At 37.0% G+C, this 25,622-nt stretch overlaps 1 protein-coding gene across 1 annotated transcript in view; it reads right to left on the bottom strand.

Annotated features, from left to right (window-relative positions):
• Positions 1–18,974, bottom strand: part of LOC106059939 (T-box transcription factor T homolog 1-like) — a 56,743-nt gene extending 37,769 nt beyond the window's left edge. Inside the window, exons 1-2 of the mRNA XM_056033918.1 lie at positions 18,332–18,974; positions 1,091–1,186 (exon numbers count right to left, since the gene is read on the bottom strand). Of these exons, the coding sequence (XP_055889893.1) occupies positions 1,091–1,186; positions 18,332–18,600 (365 nt within the window). The 5' untranslated portion in view covers positions 18,601–18,974. The remainder of the gene's footprint in view (positions 1–1,090; positions 1,187–18,331) is intronic.
• Between the last annotated feature and the right edge of the window lie 6,648 nt (positions 18,975–25,622).

Here is a 25,622-nt window from a genome sequence, read left to right on the forward strand (position 1 = left end):
AATTTAACCTGTTACTACTTTCTGTGTGTCTTTAAAAACTAAACACCTTTTACGATCTAAACCGCAGAGGTTAAATTAACCGAAAACTATTCTTCATTTGTAATTTCGACCCAAACTTTTTACGAAGTCCGCAATTACAAATTTATACTTAATGGTTTTTGTGGGTAATTTCCACTGATTTGAATAGCTCAGTAGCATCAGAGCAGAAGGTCAGTTGTTCAAATCTCTAAGAGCACGATATTTTTTTTTCATACACATATTTTTTAAAAGAATTTCGGCACAATTTAAAATTATTCATTCGATCTACATAAAAGTTGAAACAGAATTTATAACCTCGACCCTAAGATACAGTTGTAACACTTGATTAAACGTAACATAGACTAGAATACACTGGACAGACGGGAGGGTTGTTGAAAGGGGACAGGTTTATTGAAAGTTCAAAAAAGTTGATCCGGCGGTAGGGGTAGAGGGCACTGAGAAAATAAACAATATATAGCCTTGGAACAAATCAACGGGCGAAGTGGTGGGCGATGCTAGTTTTACAGAATAAAAAATACATTTTTAAAAATATTAAAGTACAGCTCACACAGACCTGAATGAAAGATGCAATTTGTGATAATTTAAACACGTAAATGAAGCACCAACTTATTGAATCGATATTTTATTTTGTAAGTTACTTCACTTTCTCTCGTCATCTTTTATTTTTATTATTTCCATTGAGAGTTTTTTCCTCTTTTTTTGAAGTTTCCTATTACATAACCTGTCCATTCCCATTAAGTATGCGGGTTGATCTACAGCAGTTTGAGAAGGGGGCTGGTGAAAGGTCATTAGGAGGGCGCAGAAATCTCAACCCTTATTGTCATATGGTAAGTCCTCAGTTGTCAGTTGGTCACGTGAGCTATTACCAAACTGGGAAGTACTCTTTGGCTTATTTGTACCAAAAATGATGTCTATTGGCTGTGCAGATTGTCGCGTAGCTAGTCCAGTAAAAAAATAAATAAATAACCAATGTCGTTACCAGTATTAGTATTAATAAGTGTGAGTACATGTGTATCATGCAGGGAGTAAAGAACAATCGTGTGAGCAGTACCTGTGTGAGTCAATCTGAATGAAGTCTAACAGTAGAGTATACATAGCATTGGGGTCCAAACCGGAAACACTGGCCCGGAACACTGGGAACATGCGCCTGGAAAAAATAAAAGAAACAAACATTACAAGTTATGCGAATCAAACTTTTCATAATTTATAAAAAAAAAAAAGTATTATTCAAAATGACTATATACCCACAAAAAAAAAGTTACACAATAAGAAATACAAGTATACAAGTTTCCAATTATGTTTGTAAAATGTAAATCATTTATACATAATGTACTTTGTTTCCTATGGGATGGAAAGCAAGAATCACAACCAACTTTTCCAATAGCTGTGTACTTAAAGAGTCTCTATCTGTTCTGTCTTTACATTTCCTCCATCTTCTGTATTTTTTTTTCTGGTTGAGAACGACAAAAGAGTTTAGATAGTGGGGTGGACTTTCAGAATGTGAGGTGATTGGGACCAAAGTAACAAGGTGTACAGTGATTGAAAGTAAAGCTGACAGGCCAAAAAAGCCAAACAACTAATTATAAGGTTTTTTGAAATCACCAGACATTAACCTGACATTAGCCTGACATTAACCTGACATTAGCCTGATCAAGTAGTCGTTATTGGATCCAATTTTTACTCATTGGCAAAAAATGATGCGTGATGTTTTTACACATTACAAAATATCTCAACTTCAATCAGCTTACACATTATAAGTTTATCAAATAGTCCAACTTTTTTGTCGTTCTCAACCAACTGTTAAATTATTCATCACGTGACTAAGTTTGACCTAGATGACTTGATATTTCTTACATAAAAGTAAATACGTCTTTCTAAACGCAAAATTGTCAAATTGAAGTTTAAATCAGATCTCGCAAACATAAACACGAGATCGAGGGAATAGCTGAAAACATCAAAAACAGAAAGATAAGAAAATCCCCGAGAAATGTCGTTTTATTTAGTTGTTTTCGGGGACATGAACATTTCAAAAAGTCATGCAGGTGTTGCAACATCATCTTTGTAGGTATCGGTATGATATAACATGCCAAATCTGGACAAAGAAAATTAAGTACAGTGTAGTAGAAACAATAGTATGTAGGTCTGTTACGGTGTTAAATAAAGAACTCCCTTTCAAACCTTGCAATCTATGGGGGGGGGGGGGGAGATGATGCGAAGGTTAACAATGAGTGGGGAAAAGACCGCTAGTTAACGAGGGTGACAAGAGGCCTGTACAACGACTAACAGCCTTAACTAAATTTAACGTCTGTAATGTACCAATTGGAGGTGGGTGGATTCTGATGCGTCCTAAAACGAGATCTGAACGCCTAAACACTCTGTTCAGAAGCCAAGCGGTTTACAACTCAAACATCACGTCCCTACATAAAGACTCCTAGATATGTCATTAAGTTGTAAACACTGAATCTCAAGATTGAAAATAATTTATTTAATATTAAATTGTGTAATTAACCACGAATAACAAATCGGCGTTAAACTTTAAAAAAAAAAAATAAACAGAAAATAATTGTGTCATATTTCTTTTTAAACCCTTCAACATCCCAACGTAATTCATTGTATGGCTTCCATTTTTTTTTGGCTATATAGAAGCGCTGTATACTAAACGAAAGTAAAGTTTCACTTTCAGACCTTACGATCTATAGGGCAGATGATGTTTAGGTCATCTGTTTATTTGGCCAACGGTTAACGAACAGGGTGTCATCGGAAGCCAAGCGCTTAGAATGTTTCTTTTGACCTTTCATGGCGGTGGGATTAATAAAAAATGTATCAATATCTTTAAGTGCAATAGTTTACAAAGATTTGAAGTGATACTGGCGAGCATGAAGGGGAAACAATGGGAAAAGAAAGTATGTTTCCCTTAATAAAATCTACAATACATCTGAATCATCCAAAAGTCTACAGATAATTGAAACACAAATTTAAAAGCATTCCATCGAAGATAATGTAGAACAAATAAATTGACAACCAGCAGAAGCGAGGTCAAGAAAATAAGTCGAGACAGAAAATAATTTGAACTCCATGAACAAAGTCTTTAGAGAGATGAACATCATGGAACAAGACAATGACAATGAAACATGGCGTTAGAGACCACTACGAAGTCACCACACTTCAAAAATTTTCCTACGGAACGCATTTAGTCTTGAATGACCCACACCAGATAGCGGTGGCGTATCGGTTTACAAAACTAAACGCCATCAATATTGTAGTGAGCTTTGCATGCATAATTAATGCCTGACGTCTGCTGAAAGTGATGCTGACATTGAGGTACAACAATTTCTTTTTTTCCGTAATCGATTATTTGTACTTGAAATTTTATTTTAAAATAGGTCTTCTTTTTTAAAATATTAGTTACATTTATTTCATCCTTAACATTTAGTTTCCTTAAAAATTCATAAGAGATTTTTTTTGGAAAAGCATTTTTTTTTATTCAAGAAATTTAGATTTTTTTTAAATTACTGAGGGGCTGTGACCGATACTCTGATCACGATATATCAATAGAGATTTTTTTTTTAAATCACTAAACGAACATATCAGCTTATGTGAGGAGGTATAGAACAGTGCTACCAACCCACAACCCGCGTCCACATCCGGCTTGTGACAAATTCGGCAGCTCGTCTACCCATAATGCCCAATGAAGCCGCCGGTTCCGTTGGCCAGTGACTCTAGTGCTAGAAATTTAAATGGCCTCGGTTCCGGTTGGTCAGCACAGGTATAAACTAATAAAGCTTTCTTATTGTAGTCTCATGTCTCACTTTTTGCTCACTGGTTACTCACTGGCTACCTTCAGTGAAATATATGGACTTGAAAGAAAGGACCCGAGGCTATTTGAGATTATAAGTCCAGATATATGTCAGTGCTAAATATTTCTTGGGGGCCCTAAGCCAATGCTTGTATTTCCTATAGGTAAATCCGGTCATGGCTACCCTTTTTTATGCAAGGCAAGAATAGATTAATGTTTAGATTAATGTAACACTATATTAATCCGTTTCTTTAAATAAGCCCTTTGACAAGAAACGTCTGTCAACTTTTTTAAATTTCCAAGACACTCCATTGCTAGTGTGTAAACCTATCCACACTTTAAATGAAGTGCCAACTTGCAGTGGTCGTCTACTTCGTAAGAAAAGTTGTCGTGCTCCATGTCAAAACCTAGAAGTAGACTACTCAATGCAAAGGTTTCTTTTAAAAGCGAACACTTCATTTTTAGAAGTAATGTATGGCACATAAATATACATTATTTTAAAAACAAGATCCACTTGCCTTCTGTCAATGTTTGCTTTATATTATTCACTTACTTCTCAATTAATTGTTAAACTTAGCAGTTCGCGATGTACGTTGTCTAATGTCGTAGATCTTGATATACTAAGATATAATTTCAGAAAGTCTTTACCGTGTGTAAAATATTTTTAAACTTGCAATTGCCCCATGCTATCTCTGAAGCGTGCACTTTTATTACTGAATTAAGTACGCACATTGTATGCAAATATCTAGTATATCTTTTGAAAAGAATTTATAAGGTATTTTAAAATATTTTTTCAGTAGCCACGATATGAAAAGCTGTATATAACAAATAAAGTTTGTATGCATCGTTATGTGTTGGCATGACACAAAAACAAAGGGAAAGCCTACGAGTTTGTTGTTCTATTTAGGTTTGTTAACATAAACTATTTCATGTCTTTTTGTAAGAAAAAAAAACTTGCGGAATTAAACTATAATAAAAATTAAAGTAATTAAGTTAAATCCGCATATATAAAATACATGACAATACATAAGACTAAATATGTCAAATATGAAGATGTGACTTCTTAGATTAAGGTGCTGTTTAACAACATGACATATTTAGCTCCTCCGCTGTTGGCTGCTTGCCTGTGAGGTCTACAATGTGAAAATTAAAAAGTACTATTTAGAATCTGATAACACCATAGTCTGTATTGTGCTCAAAATAGATGGCTACGGATATTTTTGGTCTTCTGTGAGAGAGCCCCTACACCCCCCCCCCCCAAGTATAGAAACATTTGACATTTTGTAACATATGAACATTGACAAGGCAAAGGCTAATCCGACGTGACGAAAACAAACTCTGTTATGCTGTAGACTGGGAATGTAACCATTTGTAACACTGATCCTAAATTCTCTAAGACTGAGAATAAAAATAGTTGTATTAAATAAAATTGGTAATAAAACTGCATATAAAATGTTTGCGAAACATTTTTAAAAATTTGAATTAAAAAAAAAACTAACTTCTGCGGTCTGTAGGCAAGTCTTATGTCGATCATATCTATGTTTATGGTTTTAACAAAAATTATGATTACCGAACTATGTAGAATACGTTAATCGGAATAATATACACTGTCAGATGACTTATTTAATCTCGTAATGAATCTTATGCGAACATTACCACTATTATCTGGGTGCAATATAAATTAAATGGTGAAGACTTCTATGAACAACAAGAGACAAATTTAATACGTTTACCTTCAACCACCCGTAAAACTCTGATTAGGTTTATTATGATTTGCATAATATTATTTACAACAGTTTAGATGCGAAAAATACGACGTTGAATAGCAAATATTAAATATTTGAATAGTTCAACAAGAAAATCAAAAGAAAACAAAAGAAAAAACCCAAAGCTTATTGTAAGTGTAATTATATCAATTAATTTGGATGTCAGACGTATTCTTTATAAAATTTTTTAAAAATTTGCTTATAATGAGTCTATTTTTGCGATCTACTGCAGATGATGTAAAGGTCATCTTTTTTCAATTGGCCGACGGTTAACTAGGGTGTCATGTGGACAGCAAAACGACCAGCCGCCTTTACTTTCCAACAACTAATGTTAGGTATCCATTAGATTCAAATTCGTATTCTTCACCCCCTCGGTTCGTAACCCAAGCGCTTTACCAGCTAGCCACCACGTCACCATATATATATGCTGTAAATGTACGAAACAAGTGTTCATTACAATCAGCCCGTTCAGTTTTTCAAGGTGAGGTTCTTTCTGTAGTTAATGAAAGAAAAGTAGACGGGGGGGGGGTCAGCTTAGGAGTCTGGGAGAGCGCTTTTTCCTTTGGAATTTCTTCTTCTTCATTGTACTCATTTTTCATGTCGGAGGGTTCAGATCAGTCAGTAATCCTATATATGAGATGAACCACACTGTGGTTTCCAGATCAGGCAGTTCAGATCAGTAATCTTATATATGAGATGAACCGCACTGTGGTTTCCAGATCAGGCAGTTCAGATCAGTCAGTAATCCTATATATGAGATGAACCGCACTGTGGTTTCCAGATCAGGCAGTTCAGATCAGTAATCTTATATATGAGATGAACCGCACTGTGGTTTCCAGATCAGGCAGTTCAGATCAGTAATCTTATATATGAGATGAACCGCACTGTGGTTTCCAGATCAGGCAGTTCAGATCAGTAATCTTATATATGAGATGAACCGCGCTGTGGTTTCCAGCTCTCAGTATAGTTTTTCTTCTATAGGAGGATTTTGGGGCCAGTGTATTTTTCGGGTTTCTTGATAAACTATGCAGGTTTGAAGGACATGGTCAGCATTCTCTAGTGTTGCTCCACAAGGGCAAGTTTCGCTCGTCCCGACTTTTAGCTTCCGGGACTCATGTTGTCTCATTCTGTAGTGTCCGGGTCTGAGTCGAAAAATTATGCTTTGGTCATGTCGAGATAGCCTATATTTATTTATGTATAATTTTCTCATTTATTCTCTCTAAATTTCCCCATTTCTTCAGGCCATTTTCATTTGCTATTTGGAATTTCAAAAATGCATTTTCTGATGTATCCACAGCGCATTATCCTGCCACCATAGCCGTTCTTCATACAAACCAAAACTAAAGTGCAGGTCATATCTCAAATCTGCTAGTCAGCCTGTTAATGGAGTCCAGCGACCTGTCAGACGACGAGACACCATGGGGATAAAACTGGAATTTAAAAAGCACTACACAAAAAGCACTACACTACTGTAGGACCAACATCATAATCAACTAGTAAAGTACCTAGCATATTTCTTCCATAGTTCTGTTTATAATATAATTATTGACAATGCTAAAAACAAACTTGACCTCAAATTGATGTCTATTTATAGAAACAAACCTTAGCTTCATCTTCTTCTCATTTCCATTTCTTTCCATTATAATCACCCAGGATCAGGGCCAGCCTTAGGGCACTGCAACCTAAGCTGCCGCAGTGGGCTCAGCACTTTCATAGGCCTCGCGCTAACAAAATGATTAAATGAAACCATATTAACTTAGAACAGGGGCGGCCTCCTGACTTTCTAGGAGCTGCTGTATATCTCCTAAAATTGCAAAGCATACGAAAAAAGTCATGAAAATCTACTGAAATTATTAAAATATTCTGAAAACTCAAAACATGACTTAAAAATAGACAAAATTGTCATTTTGGGGTGTCATTTAAAATGGAAAACGCCAATCTTACTCGCGATTAAAAAAAAACCATCTGCGTTGTCAGCTTTCATTCAATACAAATAGTAAGTCAAATTTTAACCAGAACAGGAAGTTCCAATATTTAATTTACTGTAATAGTCACTGGCATATAAATATAGATTTAAATCTATCTCGATGTCTTTTAAAGAATCAAAAGCGATATTTTGCTAGTCGATAGTAAATCTAAAAGGCAGATCTGAATGTTTATCTGTTTTTTTTTCGTTAACCTTCTATTGTCGATGACTCGTATTGTTAGTTTCATTGTGATTTTGCACTTTGTAAAGCATGAATAAAACGCAAAGACAAAAATCTTAATTTTCACTTATTATCCTTATCCCTATCCAGACTCGGCCCCGCGTAATTCAATTCGCATGTGGCCGGAAATATGTAGGGCCGGCCCTGCCCTGGATCATCTATTTCTACCATTTTAGTTACCCTAATTATAATTTTTTTAATGCAATGTATTTTTAAAAAGCCATCAAGCCTTGTGTATATATACATTTCAGAAGGGGCAACACCTCCCTTGTTCACTCCCTTTGCCCTATCGGTCATTTCTACGATACCGAAAGGTGTGAAAGGGCACCCTGGGGTGATGGAATAAGCTATATAGTAGAGTCACTATTGCGGAGCAGGCATGTTTGCGGAACAGATCGTCGAAATTAGTTAAAATTTACTTTCTTTTGAAATTTTCTGCTAAACTAATGTAACGGTACTGCGCATGGTCCATTTCTCTACATTTCCAATATAACGGTTTTCTTTTCACAGCAAAAAATTAATTTTGACTCCAGGTTAAAGTTGACAGGTGTGGAATCGTCCATTATTTTTCACCTACCAGGGGCCCGCATAGGTCAGGGCTTAAGTTTTTTTTTTAAATGATAATGACACATCACCTGCATGATACACCTATTTTTAGGTTTATAAATAGATGTGGAAAAACTTCATGTCGTAGCCAGCTACCAGGAATTTAATTTTAAAAAAATTGGGAGGTGTTAACCCAGTTTTTACCTTTCTAAAGATAGTCACAATTGTGGAACACTATAGATGTCATTTATTTGACCGCATTTAGCTTAATATTTACATAGTGATTTAGATTATCCGAATTTAAATATGAGTTTGTATTAGTAAACAAATTTAAAAACATTTAGACAATAATATTACATATAATATATAATTTATGATTACCAGACGTCCAGCAAAAAGAGGACTAATCATAATATCAAATATACCATAAAGGCCTATATAATATTAATATAACAAAAAAGAATTGAAGAATACTGGAAAATAAAATCTTGTAAGGAAAATCAGGGTAGTGTGACGTCAATTAAATTAAAGAGGTAAAGGATTAAAAAGTGGCAATGTGTTGTCTAAAGCTTTAATAAAATAAGATTAATGTAAAGGATAAGGAGTTCAAGTATTATATAAGACTAATAAATATATACTTTATATAGGCTTTGTTCCGACTTCTTAAAAAATCCTGTTCCGTAATTGTGAGTGACCATATCTCAGTCGATTTGAATGTAAAATTTTAATACCTGTTGAAAAACTAAACAATGAGTCTATTTTTATCGGAAAATGGATGGGCAATGCCTAGATAATCTCAGTTTTTCCATAGGTCTAACCATTACGGAGCACAAAATAGAAAACTAAAAGTAGCTGCAAACTGTTCCGCAATAGTGACTCTACTCTACTGAGCTTTGTGGAATTTGAAATCACATTTGAATGCTGGCGAAGGACGCCGAGAGTAGATTTACAAAGTTATCCACTCTTGGCGCGTATGAAAGCCGTCCATACGTTAAGTTTATTCCCCTAGATCTGGTAGAAATGAAAGCGACTCGACCAGCCCTTTGACTTTGAGTTTGCAATGCGAGAGAACTAGAGAATGATGTTCAACTCATGGGCGTAGCCAGGAGGGGGGGTTAGGGGTTCAACCCCCCCCGAAATGAAATCCCCCCATGGGGGGGGGGGGGGAGACGGGCTTTAGTGACTGATTTTTGCTTTGATTTTGTTTATTTTAGGTGAGATTTTAATACTAACCATCACTTGCTCCAGCGCAGCCAAGAGGGTTTTGAGTTTAAAACCCCTCAGGGGGTTTTGAGTTTAAAAACGCCTCCCGGGGGGGGGTTGACTTTAAACCCCCCTTCCAGGGGTTTTTCCAAAAAATGCAAGCGACAATCCCCAAATTCCAATAGCACAGTTAAGGAAGATTTTGATTTTAAAACCCCCTCCAAAATTTACGATAAACCCCTCTTCAATATAAAAAAAAAGCAAATTATGCACTCAAAATGTTATGAGCGTAGCTAAATGGGTTTTGACTCAGATTTAAGTTTAAACTCCCCTCCAGTGAAGTTTAAAGTTAAAAAATACATCTTCAATTTAAAAAAAAGCAAATTACACACTCTACAATCTATGAGCGTAGAATGTTAAAAAAAGCAAATTACGCAATCAAAATGCTATGAGTGTAAATCCCCCTTCAGAAGTGTTTGATGCTAAAAAATACCTCTTCAATATAAAAAAGCAAATTACACACTAAAATTATTTGAGCGTAGCCAAGCCAATTGGGGGTTTTGAGTTTAAACTCCTCTCCTTCAGATGGTTTTGAGTTTAAAATCCCCCAACAGAGCGTTTTGAGGTGGGAAAACCTCTATCTTCAATATTATTCTAAAGCAAACTACAGTTACCATATTCTATGCTCGTAGCTAAATGGGGTTTTGAATTAAAACAACAACAACAACCAAGTCTTGAGATTTTTTAGTTTAAAACCCCAACAGATGATTTTGACGATAAAACTTCCCTTTTCGATTTAAAATCTAAAGCAAACTACAGTCACCTAATTCCACGGGCGTAGCCAAGAGAGGTTACAAATTTGTATCAGTGGCGGGGCTCAATTAATAAAGTGCAGTGAATAGTCATCTGCCGAAATTGAAAAACACTAAATGTGGCTCAACAAAGATGGCTAAGACAGATTTTAGGAGTCAATTATAGAGATCGGGTCTAAATCAAGGGAATCCCATGCCGAACTGGGAGTCGACCCCTTAGTAAGATTGTAACAGAGCGTCGCATGAGGTTTGGGGGACATGTTCTCCGACAAAATGAATTACGCATAATAAGAGTTGTGATGACATCCTAGAACACAAATTTATGGAGGTCCTCAGAGCAGGTGGGAAGAGGCTTTAGACATTATCAGTGACAGATTTTTGTGGAAACAGCTTGACGGCAAATGCGCCGAACGACGCGGGAGGGTCTAAGTCAGTAAGAATAGCACATTAGGTTTTTAAATTAAACTTTTTAATAGCAGGAAATTGCACTGTAGATACCTCAGAATATGCATTTTGTTGGCTTTCAATACCAGAAATAGTGCTTGGCGGCGGGGCTCCGCCCCGCGCTGGGGGAGCTCCTGGCGCTCCCACAGACCCCTTTGCTAGCAATGGCGGGGAGTCTACAATTTTTCCACTAACTACAGGAAGAACAATACATGGGCACAATAAACGTGTTCCGAAAGAATGAAGGATCAAAATGTAATAAAGATTATGTACACACACACACATACATACATATATTTTTTTCGCTGGGGGGGGGGGAGAGAAAAAATCCCCCCCCCCGAAAAAAAATCCTGGCTACGCCCATGATTCAACTAACGGGCTCACATTGTCTATTACAGCTACGAGAAAGAAAACAACAATAATTGTTTTCTTGTTACTATAACACTTTAGAGTTGATACTAGTTGTAAAAACAATTAGCTAACCTTGAACATTAATTCAACCATCTAAGATTAAGGTCAATAATTTCGACCAAATACAATACAGATAAGCTAAAATAGTTTATAATTATACACCGTGTGGTAGAATACCAAAATCTTCGGATTATAGTATGTCATCATAAAACAAGAATTAAATTAGGTGTAGAATTAATTGAATAATTTAAAACATCTCACACTTATTCTTCAGCACTACAAGGATTGGGATTCGTTAAAGGGAAACAACATTCAGTGCAGTCCCCTAGTTAGTGTCTTATGAGAAGCTTTTCCTAATGATGCGCAGGTCTGCATCAGTACCACACTCTGACTACTAGTGGTCTTTTTGTAACACATGTTCAATTAAATTTTTAAATAATTCCAGACTGCATATGAGCATTGTGCAGATATTTGTAATGAACCTAGGCAAGAGTATGTTACAGAATCTAATTAGTTCAGATGCAAGATATCTACAGGAGTGGAACAGTTATCTTCTATTTGACCAGACAAAACCATTTACACCATATCTACTATTTGTATTTGTCACGTTCGCTGACAGTGAAAGTTCAGAGCCCGGAGCTCAGGTAAACAGTCTCTAAGATGTATCCGAGTTAAGCGAATATCTGGGCGGGAGACTAGATCTATAGATCTAACTATATGAAGTGCTTTATATACAATGTTTAGATCCAATTTCCTAATCAATATATCTTTTAAACATCTGTCATCTGTTAGAACATATAAGGATTTTTTTTTGTCTCTTGTGTATTGCAATCTGAATATGTCCCAAATTAGGACAATACATGCATTTCTGTTTTTGTGTAAACCGTAAAATATTAACCCTAAGTCCCGGGTTCGAATCCGCGAAGACTGGGATTTTTAATTTTGGGATCTCCGGGCGCCACTGAGTTCACCAAGCTCTAATGGATGCTTGACATTAGTTTGGGGAAAGGTGGTTGGTCGTTGTGCAGGCCACATGACACCCTTGTTAACCGTGGTCTGAATTTTACTTTTTGCTTTACTTGAAACACGTTGCTAGAATAAGCCACAGAAGTGTCAGCCAGAGCTTTCATACTACAGCTTTACTGCAGCCTTAAACCTAATGAAATGTTCCTTAATGGTAGTAGATTATGTAACAATTTAATTTAAATGTATTTTATAAGTTTATTAAACCATTTAACGGTGATGGGATTTGCTTTTTTTTTTCAATCTTCCGATAAGCTACTGCATCAGTTCTTAATCGTCACGTGATCGGCAAATCAAACAATAGAAAGTCAACCCATCATTCCCATTACTATCCAGACGTGTCATCGTCTATTGAATTCCGTAGAAATCAAAACACATCTTCCTCTGTTTATCCGTAGTCTATCACGTCACTCAAGTCTTGGTGTCACTGACCTAAAACGTGTCGCTATCGGTCATGTGTCTATAACCTAAGCACTGATCCCGAGAATGCCGTCACCCAGTCCACCAAGGGGGCAGACAAAATTAGATGTCTCGAGCTGGTCGCGGGGAGATGTTAATTTAAGGACGTAAAACGCGATGACCGATCCCGTGTGGCGCCCATTGAACAAAATATAAATGAAAGGGTGGGAAGGGGACGGGAGCGCGGGTCCTCATGACAAGTCAATCAGATCTCCGGCGCCTCGGCTAAGGGGAGAAGGGCACCTATCATGGGCCCAAAGGACGAGCGTCCTTTGTTGTTTCACTCGAGACCAGACATCGGACAATGGTGGGCTTGGTCACTTATCAATCGCCGGCGACTGGCCCATCAAAAGATTGGGCTCATTATTACGCCGGACCTTTTGTCTATCTATCAGTGTGCCAGACACTGCCTAGAGTGGGATGGGAACGGGGAGGATGCGACTATTAACCTAACGTTGTATTGAACTAAAAAATAAGTCACTGGACGGGTCAGTATCGCATTTTGCTTGGACGAAAAGGAGTGACAGTTAATCAGACTAGTTGCAACATTATCACATCCTGTCCACGCACACACACAAATACATCTGAAGACAAAGAGGCGACGTCTCGCAGAATTACAAAAAAAAAAAAAAAGCAAGAAAAAAAATCTTCGTGTAACTTCAGATATTACTTTCTCAATTAGGCCTACCCACCCATCGCGTGGCAAAAAAAAAAAAAAAATAATAATAATACATAGCTTATGTTATAATTCATAATCACCTGTCTTAAACTCTTAATATAGTACAAAGAGATACCCTAAGAGTCCCATCAGCCCAAATGACTACACGAGGATCCTAAATCTACTCAAAAAAACAAACAAACCATAAAGTAGTTGAAAAAGTGGCCAAGGTAGACACCATCTATAATTGAAACAGTTGGTATTTATCCATTCATCTGTTATTGATTGTTATCTAATAGCTCTATCGGTGTTTAATATACAATCAATAATAATTAGAATATATGTGTATAAGTTTATTTACTTATCTTGAAATGTGGGAACAAAGAATGTAACTTCAAAGAAACGGTAATTAATTAATTAGACTACGTCAATCTTCCTACACAAATGAAAGGCCGGGCGGGGTTGGGTGGAAGCTTGGATATTTATTTGTTTTCTTCTAATACATTATTTTAAAATGAATAAAACGTTTAGTTTGTTAACTTTGTAGTCTCCCCAAGAGATAAACTTCAATAGACTTGAACTTTTTAATTACAAGATCAAACAAAGAATTGGCGACATGTCGCAGCGCTCAATAAATGTCATTAATAAACATGTAGCCACCAAAGTTGTTAAATCTATAAAAAAAATTAGTTCTACTTTCTGATATTAAAATAGACAAAATTAACAGAATTAAAGGTTGTTAAATGAATCATACTAGGGCCATAATATCCTTTACAAAGATCATACTATCATTTTTGAAGACTTCATTAAAACGCAGAACTATAGGCCTACTATCTTACATAAATAGCATACCAACATACACGAGGAACTTTCACGAGAACGACATTACCAACGTATTTGTCAATGAAACCTACTCACTGAAATTCTTTTATTAAACACGAGAACCGTTTTAAGAACCGCTTTGTAAGTTATTTATATAAAGAAAATCCAGCGAGGCCAACATTGAAAGAGATTTGGGTAGTCGACTAGAAGATAACATTGACAAAAATTGTTGGAGTAAGACACGAATTCCTTGACAACATATTCTTACTGAATTATGACTTAAGAAACATATTCTTACTGAATTATGACTTAAGAAACATATTCTTACTGAATTATGACTTAAGAAACATATTCTTACTGAATTATGACTTAAGAAACATATTCTTACTGAATTATGTTTATAATTGAATTATGACTATAAATTATGAATACGATATCATTGAAGATAGTCATTGAATAAAAAACAAATAGTGCACTCTACCTAAATCTGACTCTACCCTATCCTTAGTTCAGAAAATAAAATACTACATGTACCAAAACAAGTGAATCTTTTCTAAATGTGAAAATATATCCAGATTCTAGATTATGAAATGAAATTCCATTTTCCTCGATTTTTTTAAACCGTGTTTTAATGATGTCAATGGCATTGCTACAATTCGATGAGTGGTTACGTTACGATATAAATACAAATCTAAAAATAATTTTAACATCATTTAGGTCTAGATTTTGTACATACTGATAGACAGTAGAAAATAAACACTCACGTCTAGCACAGTATACGTCTGTATAGTCTAAGAACACTAACTAGCAAACCACTTTTTGTATGCTCTACTGAGTCTACTTTGGAAAAAAAAAAAAGGGGGGGGGGTGGCCACTAGTACATCTAACATTAACTTTGCAAGGTTTCACTAGGGAAAATAAAATGTTCAGGAAAAATGACATCTATCTTACGACTGTAGAATTATTTTGTAATGACGCCGTGTAACATTTCATAGATAAAAACAACATAAGACTTGTAAAAAAAAAAGATGATTAATAAGATTAATAGTGACGTTAATCGTATTTAAAAAATAACATGTAACACGTCTGCGACCACTGTCAATTCGTTAACACCCCCCCCCGGGGGCCCAATTAGCAGCTGTTGTCGTTAACTACAAATGTGTTAAGCCTGGACACTTTATGTTGCTTAGTAGCCTACAATCAAAATACAATGACCAATCAAACAACATGTCGACTGTCCTTCACGTAATATTAAATGTGATATAGAATAGTATAGCAAACACTGGCAACGAAATAGTGATAGCCGTCCTAAAGTACAGACATGTTTTAGCTGATAGAACTTTGGCTCATTGATATCATTTAAAAAAATGTCCTGGGCTCGAATGAAAATGTGACTTCTGAAAGTAATTAGGTGTTGGACACATTGAATAACTTTACATTTAATTTGTCCCCTCGTTAGCTATGGTAGTGAACAATGATACAATACAATGATAAGAAATGTATAATAAACGTATTTAATTCCAATTTATTTCGTTCCGAGAGATGAAAACAACTTCAAATCCAGATGGTAATAACTTCTGGAACTGAAAGTTACCACACGAGAAATCTATGGCCCTAACGTCAGCTATACGACCTCAGTCAAGGATTAAGGGGCGACGGTTTCTAATGTAACAAAATAGCTGCAGTTGGCATCAAACGCCATACTTGGGATTAAACTTGTAGTAGTTGACACTAATTTGTTACCCACGTCAGAACATCGTATCATTTAAGTTCCTATAGAGCTGGGGATGGGACAGGCGGACGTAAGTTTCACTTGTTTCTAGGTACGACGTGACCAGCAGAACCAACCCCCTTTATCCTTCCCGAACTTGGTGGACAGTCGTCACGGTGGTGACCGGCTCTTCTATCCTACAGGAGTTATGACAAGACGTCCAAAACTTTTAAAACAAATAATTTTTTTTTTAAATATTATGTAAGCTTACCAAATTTGAGTTGAATGGATGTCTAGTTATATGTAATGGAACGCGAAAAAAAAATCATACCTGGATATGTAGAGCACAGAATTAAGTAAATCTGTTAGTGATTGGACTTTAAACCAAACACACTATGACAACATAGTGAATTCATATATAAAATCAACCCAAAGAAAATACACACCAACCAATAATTACTAATAATCGATACATCCCATAAATATCCAATTATAATATCCTTATGCCCATCCCAAAATAAACAATAATTCCATTAAAACAGAAAGAAACAAATCAGATTCTAAACGTCATGTCAAGTAAATATTTGAGAAATTTTGATGATAAATTCTAGGCCTCGGGCTTAGACTATGTATTTGTATTTGTTTACATCCGTAGATTTTCATTTTTTAAAAATAAGACTATGACAGCTTTGTCAGTTAGTACTATTTCGTAACACTATACACAGGAACACTTAAGCCAACACAAATACAGTGCTATACAACAACAGCTCTGGATGTTCTAACATGCTATAGATCTAACAGTTGTATGTGCCATGTATGAAAATTCAAGACCTACGTGTAAGCACCAAATACTCGAATGACATGGATGTAAGGTCCATTACATTGACAAGAAAATGTTCTTTTTTCTCTTTTGTCATAACTGATTACATATTCTCGCGCTGAGGTGACAAGTCGGGAACTTGGGATCACTCCCTCTGACTTGTCTCACTCTTCTCTTCAATTATTCAACACTGATGGGCAGCCATGTTCTTTAATTAACCGAGCCCCCCCCCCTTTTTTTTTTAAAACAATCTTTAAAATCTGCTTATGGTCATGATTTTGTTCTGATTTTCTGAGGTCTTTTTTGTTGTTGTTGTTGTTGTTACAAAGAGAAATTGGATTTGTTGATGTTTGAGTGCATGGCATTCTCTGCAGCTGAAGATGTTGTAGACTGAACTAGTTTCCTAAGCACTATACATATTTTTACATCAAAGTTAGTTGTTTTTTTTTTCTATTATAATTCATTATTAAAGATTTTAACACATAGCCAGTTATGACGTCATATCTCACTACAGACAATTGCAAGAATTATATGTAAGAAAGCTAATTCTACGTAAGAATCATAGTCCCTAAAATAATTGAATTATGGGATGGTAATATCGTAATTGTTATATATTTTTAAAAAATATTCTGGAAGCTTTTACTAAATACTTTTTGTAATTGACTTAATTCTTATTAAAACCGTAGACCTAATAGATCTACTCAAATCTACGGTACGCCAACCAGCAGAACACATATCATGGACCTACTAAAGTAATAACAATAAGCATTATTAAACTTTCAATTTAGTATTACAATACACTGTAACATCATAGACCTAAGGACTACAAGTACAACCTTTTTAATGTGACAATGTAATGTACTTCTAAACGTACAGGTTTCACCAAATTAATACAATAAAGCTAATCTTATATTTTACACAACTAGGTAACTCATAATCTAAAAGTTTATTGCAATTCAATGCCTTACAGTGTATTTATTCGATACATAGCGGTCGTTGGCGAGGTGTGATGACCTGAACACGTTGAAATAAGAATGTAATGAATCTCTTGCTAGACCTCAGAAACTTGCATAAAAAACCAAACAGGTTAGAACTATTTCAAGTTCTCTCGTGTCCTGTGTTACACAATCTGACACGAGATAATATCATAACTATGTTACCCTCAAACTATTTCATTGAAATTTAAAACTGTATCTATCGTATTCATTATGAAGTACTTATTTCGACAAATTATCCAATAGTGTATTACAGATGTAACTCAGTATTAACGATATGGGAGTATGACATGAATTTATATATAAAAATCTTTTGTGAACAAGCGGGGGGGGGTGAGGCATGCTAGACATAGTGCACATATTGATTCAACATATAATCTCTGCCATCAGTTTTTTAAAATAGAACACATGTAACTGGCGTGAATTGGAAACAGGCAGAGCGAATCGAGCAATATCTCGACATTCTTATCTGACTTTGTACCAGGTCTATAGACTCTGCAATGCACTTTGATGAAAAGATAAGACCTGAGGTATGGTGTAATTATTATTATAATAACTTTATAGTTGCATGAACCAATACAGGTTTATGTTAATGTAATTGTTTATTATTGACACTGACCTGCCATTTTTGGTGACGATCATCTCATTAGTAAACTCCTTAAACTTCTCCCATAATTCCCGGTCTTCCAGCACCACGTTCAGATGCCTCTCCGGGTTGTTGTCGCCGTGTTTCATGTCTCCGTGCTGCTGCTGTGCTGGTAAATCCTGTTCCACGGCGCTAAGGAGATGGTTGATGTCCATGGACGGCAGCGTCGCCATGTTGTTGTTGAGGCTCATTCCCCCCTCGCTGCGGTCAGAAAACTCACACTTCAGTGTTGAATCTAACATGGAGTCACTGCTTGCAATACAAGAGTAGCGTTGTGCCTTGCTATTTTCCTTCGAAATTCACATCACACGAACGCACCCGAATCACACACACACACACAAAACAACACAAATCTTGGACCAGAACAACTACACAATATGGCGAACGCGGGTACTAGATCTAACTAGACACACACACGAAGAGTATAAGATTTGAACGTAAAAAACTACGGATGGTCTTGTCCACAGAGAATCGTGAAGATTTGATACACAGTACGATTTGACTCCTCCGCTGAAAACGGTGATACTAAAGTACCTAAAGGACGTACATGTGTTTACAAGGGTGGTCAAGGACCTCCCCCCTCGCTTCCCTCCCCCTCTCCTCAAGGCATAAATCCCTAATCGCCAGGCGTTCGTTACCGTCTTGCGACCTATCACCTGAACGCGATTTAAAAAAAAAAGGGGAAGTGGGCGGAGCTATGCTCCACACTGCGTGGCCCTGTCATTGGAAGTGCCCCCCCGCGCGAGGATGATTGGCGTTTTGGACGAGAGTTTGTCGGCTGCTCGAAGAAACTTGCGAGGCCGTCAGAAAAAGTTTCTTCCCAGGTCTCCCGCCTCCTTGTGTGTCACCTTTGGCATTAGCCGCGGCGCACTGCGAATCGCTTCCCCATTCTTTTACAATCCCCCCCCCTCCATTGAAACCATTTTTTTTTTCGTTCATCGTGGTCTGAAGAAGTCAGGAAAGATCATCAGAAATGTTCGATCTGGCCACTCGGTAGAATTCTGCCAAACTTTACCCATGTATCGCAACCAAGCAAGCAGATCAAGTCTCCACTCTACATAAGTATCGATCCTGCCCCATTCTTATTAGGACAGAAAGCTCTCTACCAGTAAAGAGCCAAAGAATAATTATGGTCTGGAAAAAAAAAAAGGGCGGGAATCAGTCTTTGACAATGTAAAAATAAAAGGAAGGGGGGAAAATCGATTCTTGGGAACTTAAAGTTTGGTTAGTTTTTGGTTACACGGTCATTGGCATGTTGAATTTTTACTTGTATTTATTTAAAATGACATTTGCACATAGAAATGAAAAGAAAGAAGAGGCGTGCGATTGGGGGGGGGGGGCTGTTGCACACGTGCTCACCCAGTGAAGTGAAAGTAGATTGCTCATTTCTGAAATGTCAATTTACACCTTCTTGAACCAGTTCCACTGGCATATTTGAATTGTCGTCCATACATTATGGCGTCTATACCTGTAGTGGGATGCTCATATGAAGCGAAGGAAACTAAAGTATTCGTTGGGTAGGGAGTGGCTGGGTCGTGGTCTAGTTAAAACTGTATGAAGCCTAATGTCTACATTACAAGACAAAACACTGCTACCACTAAAACAGCCTCCCCACGACATTTGTTCTATTAGTTGGCATGTTTTCCAAAGTTTCTTTACATTTGATGACTATTACATCCTAGTTCAAACCTCACGCAGGGCAGCGGACAGATTGGCCCGGGTCCATCGAAGACCAAAGAAAGAGCGCATACTATACGAATAGGCAGCTATCTAATCAAGACTAAACCACTGCAGTCAACTAAACATCCTCATCATCTCATCTGTCTCTTGACTTTCGTCGTAGGGGGTGCTGTGACAGTTCGTAGTAGGGGTGCTGTGACAGTTCGCGGAACCAAATCCCTCTATTTTTCCCGGTCATCTGCTCTTAAGAGGACCATTCTTTTATGTCCTCCAGCCAACTTTTCTTTGGACGTCCCTTTCCTCGTCCTCCCTCCACTGTACCTTGAAGAATGACTTTTGATAGTGAGTCTTGTCTTACAATAGGACCGAACCAGCTCAGCTTTCATCTCTTCATACTATTGCGGAGTTTGTCCTTTTAGCCAGCCACAGTGTTGACTTGTACAAGTACAAACTCATTTGTCTTCTTTTCCTGATATCTGATACCCAGCATTTGTCTATAGCATTTGCTCTCAAAAGATTGGATTCTTCTTTCAGCTTCAGCGTTCGTTATCTAACTTTCACAACCATATAGGCCTACGGATATACAATGTTTTTAATTTTACTGGGAAGCTGATGTTACTCTTCCATATTTTCCACAGTTTGCTCATGGCAGCTGATGCCAAGCTTAAAGCTCTTATTTGTCATCCGTCTTTAGTTTTATGTCTGGGCTTAAGTATTTAAATGAGTCAACTTCTTTCAACCTTTGGTCAATAAACAGTATGCCACATCTTGTACACCTATCTCCACCACAAACTAGTAGTGTGCTCTTTTCAGCAGTGATTTCCATGCCAGCTGCTCTAGCTGCAGCATCCAGTCTTCAAGTGAGATCTTATGTTCTTAAAGTGTGAATGATTTTACCAAGCAAGGTAATCTGGTCACGTGGTCCACAGATGACGTGGATACCTTAGGAACAACACAACTGGTGTACACTTTGTTTCTTCATGGAAATACATATAATTGATAATATTGATAACTGATAAAATGGGTTTTTTTTGGGGGGGGGGGCAGAGATCGATATTTTCGTTATTCGATAGATAGATAGATAGATAGATAGATAGATAGATAGATAGATAGATAGATAGATAGATAGATAGATAGATAGATAGATAGATAGATAGATAGATAGATAGATAGATAGATAGATAGATAGATAGATAGATAGATAGATAGATAGATGACTCCACAAAAGTGAAAAATATATCGAAATTTCGAAGGATGAAAACATTTTTTTTGGTCATTTTTAAGGCTAACACTTTTAAGTGTACACTTTGTTTCTTCATGGAAATACATATAATTGATAATATTGATAACTGATAAAATGGTTTTTTTTTTGGGGGGGGCAGAGATCGATATTTTCGTTATTCGATAGATAGATAGATAGATAGATAGATAGATAGATAGATAGATAGATAGATAGATAGATAGATAGATAGATAGATAGATAGATAGATAGATAGATAGATAGATAGATAGATAGATAGATAGATAGATAGATGACTCCACAAAAGTGAAAAATATATCGAAATTTCGAAGGATGAAAACATTTTTTTTGGTCATTTTTAAGGCTAACACTTTAAATGTTACGTCGGGTGACACCAATGTCGTGATTTAGAAGTGTCCGCTTGTAACATGCTCGGAATACGTAAATACCGCTTCAGCTCCGGATTTACGGCAGTGCGACTACCAGGGGGCTAGCCCTCCACAACTCAAACATATACACTTTTTTAAAACAAAAATATACCTTTTTTAAAAAAAAAGAAAAGTCACAGACTGCGCACCCTACCTTCTCTCTCTCTCTCTATGTAATCTCCACTCTCTACTTCTCCTCCACCCCACACCCCGGTCTATCTCCATGAGCTCTTTTCCCAACGCTCTTTCCATCTCTCTATTCTTCTCTTTCCCTCGCCTCATCTCCCTCTACTCTCTCTCTCTCTCTCTTTTCCTATCTCTCACTCTCCTTCATTCTCTCCCTCTCTTGGTAGTCCAATGCATTTATTTTGAAGCAATGTTCACTATGAGCCTACTGTTTATTTAAAGTCTATGTCTCTCTGTACACAAAACACAGAGACGCTAATTAGTAATTATAAGCTATAGAAATAACTTGTATTGTTTTATCATTGCTATTAGTTATAGTAGCAGTAGTTGACCATCTACAATCGATCATGAACTAATATTCCGTCGCTATCAATTGAAGGCTCAAGATTCAATAAAAGGAAAAACAATTCTTAGTAGTTTCCAATGTCCACTGGTGTTTTGTCTCATGATGAGGCAGCAGTATCGTCACGTGACTGATGAGAAACCTTGTATGTAAAATCATATAAAGTTTATGAAGTTATAATCAGGGTCATATAGAAGTCTATGGAGTTATAATCAAGGTGGAATAGATAGGACATGTCCTCCTTTTGCCGGACGTCTGGTAACCCTACGTGTTTAGTTTCAGACTGTATGAACACAGTGTTGCGGTGCAATGTTTCACCCCACAGTTACATTTCTTAATGTTACTTTCCTTTATTTCAACGGTGCAGAACGGTGCGAATATGTTCATGAATGTAATGGCGTAATGTCTGGTCCGTCTGTCGCCTTTATGAAGAATAAAGTTTTATAAATTGCAATCTGTTGTCACTATGAGCTACACTCGTTGATTGATTTACTTCGATGTTTGTGGTCTAATTGGATTTTATAATCCTTTCAACTATCACAATCATTGGTGTGTATGTGTGTGTGTGTTTGTGTGTTAAGATACATATGCAGTTACTTTCTATTTTACATTCTCAACCGCTAAGACTTGCACATTCGAATCATTATTTCTACGGGTTGATATTCAAGACACTAAAACTACATTCATAATAGAGAGGGGGAGGGGTGGAGTCCTCTATGTGTGAACGTACATTTTTTTTTCACTTTTTCCCCCCGTAAAAGTAATCTACAATAGGGCACGGGCTATATTAAAAGAAATGTTTCCTTGCATCTAAGGGAAGAGAGGTCGGATACCCTGATCCCATGAAATGTAACAAAAGTAGATCTACATCTAGGGGTGCATGCACACCCCCACACACACAGACGTGTCATTCACTTCAACTGCAACTGTGCCTCCATTGTTCGCCTCGCATGCGGGGCCTATGTTAGCTGGTCCGCAGTTCACAGAAACCGGAAGTTATGGGGGAAGGGGGGGGGGGAAGCAATAAACTGTTGAGGTTCTGAGAATTCTGGGACGTGTGTTGTGCTCTCCTCATTTGATTGAATCGACTGGCCGCCTTTGATGTCTGCATTCAGAGAGACAGAGGGTCATCTTGACATAATCACCTGGTAGTTCAGTCACTGTTATTTCATAATGTACATGCTTGTTGCCTACCTCTTCGATCTCATCCTAAAGCTGAAGCTCTTCTGATAACGTCTTAGGCCTACCTCTTCGATCTCATCCTAAAGCTGAAACTCTTCTGATAACGTCTTAGGCCTACCTCTTCGATCTCATCCTAAAGCTGAAACTCTCTTCGGATAACTTTTCCTCAATCTTAGATGAACTGCGTGTCCAGATCAGACAGTTCTTCAGACTTCTAAAGGGGTGTTCTGGGGCCACTATCTTGTTCGGGCTTCTCGATTAAGTATGCAGGACGTGGACAGCATTCTATGGTGACACATCACATGGGCTATGTTTTGCTAATTCCCATTTACATCTTACGGAACACGTGAAGTCTCATTCTGTTAAATCCTTTACTGAAGCGTGTCCAGATCAGGCAGTTCTTCAGACAGTAAGACTTATAAATGGGTGTTCTGGGGTCACTAGCTTGTTTGGCCTCTTGATTAAGTATGCAGCTTTGCAAGACGTAATCAACATTCTCTAATGGTGTTAGAGTTCAACCTTCACCTCCCAGCTACCCTGAGGAGGTTAGAGTTGAAATGTAACAATCCTCATTTCGGAAGGAACGTAGGCCTATAACACTTGTCAAATAAATATATAATACTTTGGGTTAAAATTGTTGTTGTTTTTCTTCTATTCATGTTCTTACAACAGTTTTATTGTACTTACATTTAATCCCGTTTATACGTACACACACGTGTGGGTAAAGGTGTCACTCCGTTGTTTCTATCTAACCCTGTTGATACGTACACACACATGTGGGTAAAGGTGTCACTCCGTTGTTTCTATCTAACCCTGTTGATACGTACACACACATGTGGGTAAAGGTGTCACTCCGTTGTTTCTATCTAACCGTCTATATCATTATAAGTTTTTCACTTTCGTTTTCCTAAAAAAAAAATTATTACGATTACCTCCTTCCCCCTTTTTTTACAGACCCAACACGTTGTCACAAACTCACCTTTATAGGACGTTTCAATCCCTAGTTTGTTTTTTTTTTTTTTTTTTTTTTTTTTGGGGGGGGGGGTGGATTTATTAAGGGTTCATGTTGTTGTTTTTTTAATCTCTTCTCTGTCGAATGCTGCATCACCCCCCCCCCCATCCTCAAATCTTTATTATTGTTGAGATGTCTTTCCCCTCTTCTGCCTTCTGTTAACCCCCCTCCCTTCTATTCACTCAGTGTCCGGTGGCTGCGTGCATGTAGTAGTTGATAGGTTTCGACTACAACATAATCTCTGTCTACATCTATCGAACTCTGTTCATTTATGTGACGACCAGGTGTGAGAGAGTCCTGCGCCCGCGCCGAGATACGTTTTAAAAAGTGAGTTCAAATCTATAAAAGTTTGATTTGCGGTGTCTGGGTGTGAATCAGTTCACATAGCAGGTTTTAAAGTCAGTCACTGAATGGGACGAGGTCTGGACGACAACATGCAATAATCCATTAGTAAGTGAGTTACAGGGGTGTTGACTGTTTCTGACTTTTATTTTTTGTCTGTTTCTGTTTCTGGCTGTTTCAGTTTCTTGCTCAGAAATACAACAATGAGTTATATATCCAGCTTCCTCTTCATTAAAAAAAAATTAGTTAGGTGTATACGTTTTATAGACAATTAATATAAACGTGTAGTGTTGCCAGCACAACGATCAAACCACCCCCGCCCCCCCCACCCCCTTTTTTTAAATTAAATTTCAACAATATTTAAAAGATGTCTGTTATCCATTATGACCAGGAAGCCATCAGAATGTCTTGAATACCCAAATACAAACTACGTATATAACAGGAGTACCCGAACACAAAACTCCGTATAATCCAATAGATACACATTTTGTGATTAGTCACAAGTTCTCCATATTGCTTCAGATACTTTGTCTCACTAGAACAGAAACAGTTGGTTCACTTGTAGGTTGGTATTACGTTCTGTTTTGGGCTCAGTTTATATTTGTGCTCAAGTCCTACTCACACTTTCATGCTAGTCAAAGATTGGAGTCGTTTCTATGGACAACTTTACATTCTCTTATCGAGCTGACACTTCACACACATACAATTTTGATCTGCGTGACTTTTGATTACAATTTCAGATTTAATTATTGAGTTAATTAAACCATTTTATTCTTTTACGTTATCTGGAAAGAAGTACAAGAAAACAAAATTGGAGTCCATTTTATTTTCCATTTAATTTAGATGTTATT

This window comes from Biomphalaria glabrata, chromosome 6, assembly GCF_947242115.1.
Source record: "Biomphalaria glabrata chromosome 6, xgBioGlab47.1, whole genome shotgun sequence".
NCBI classification, from domain to species: Eukaryota; Metazoa; Mollusca; class Gastropoda; family Planorbidae; genus Biomphalaria; species Biomphalaria glabrata.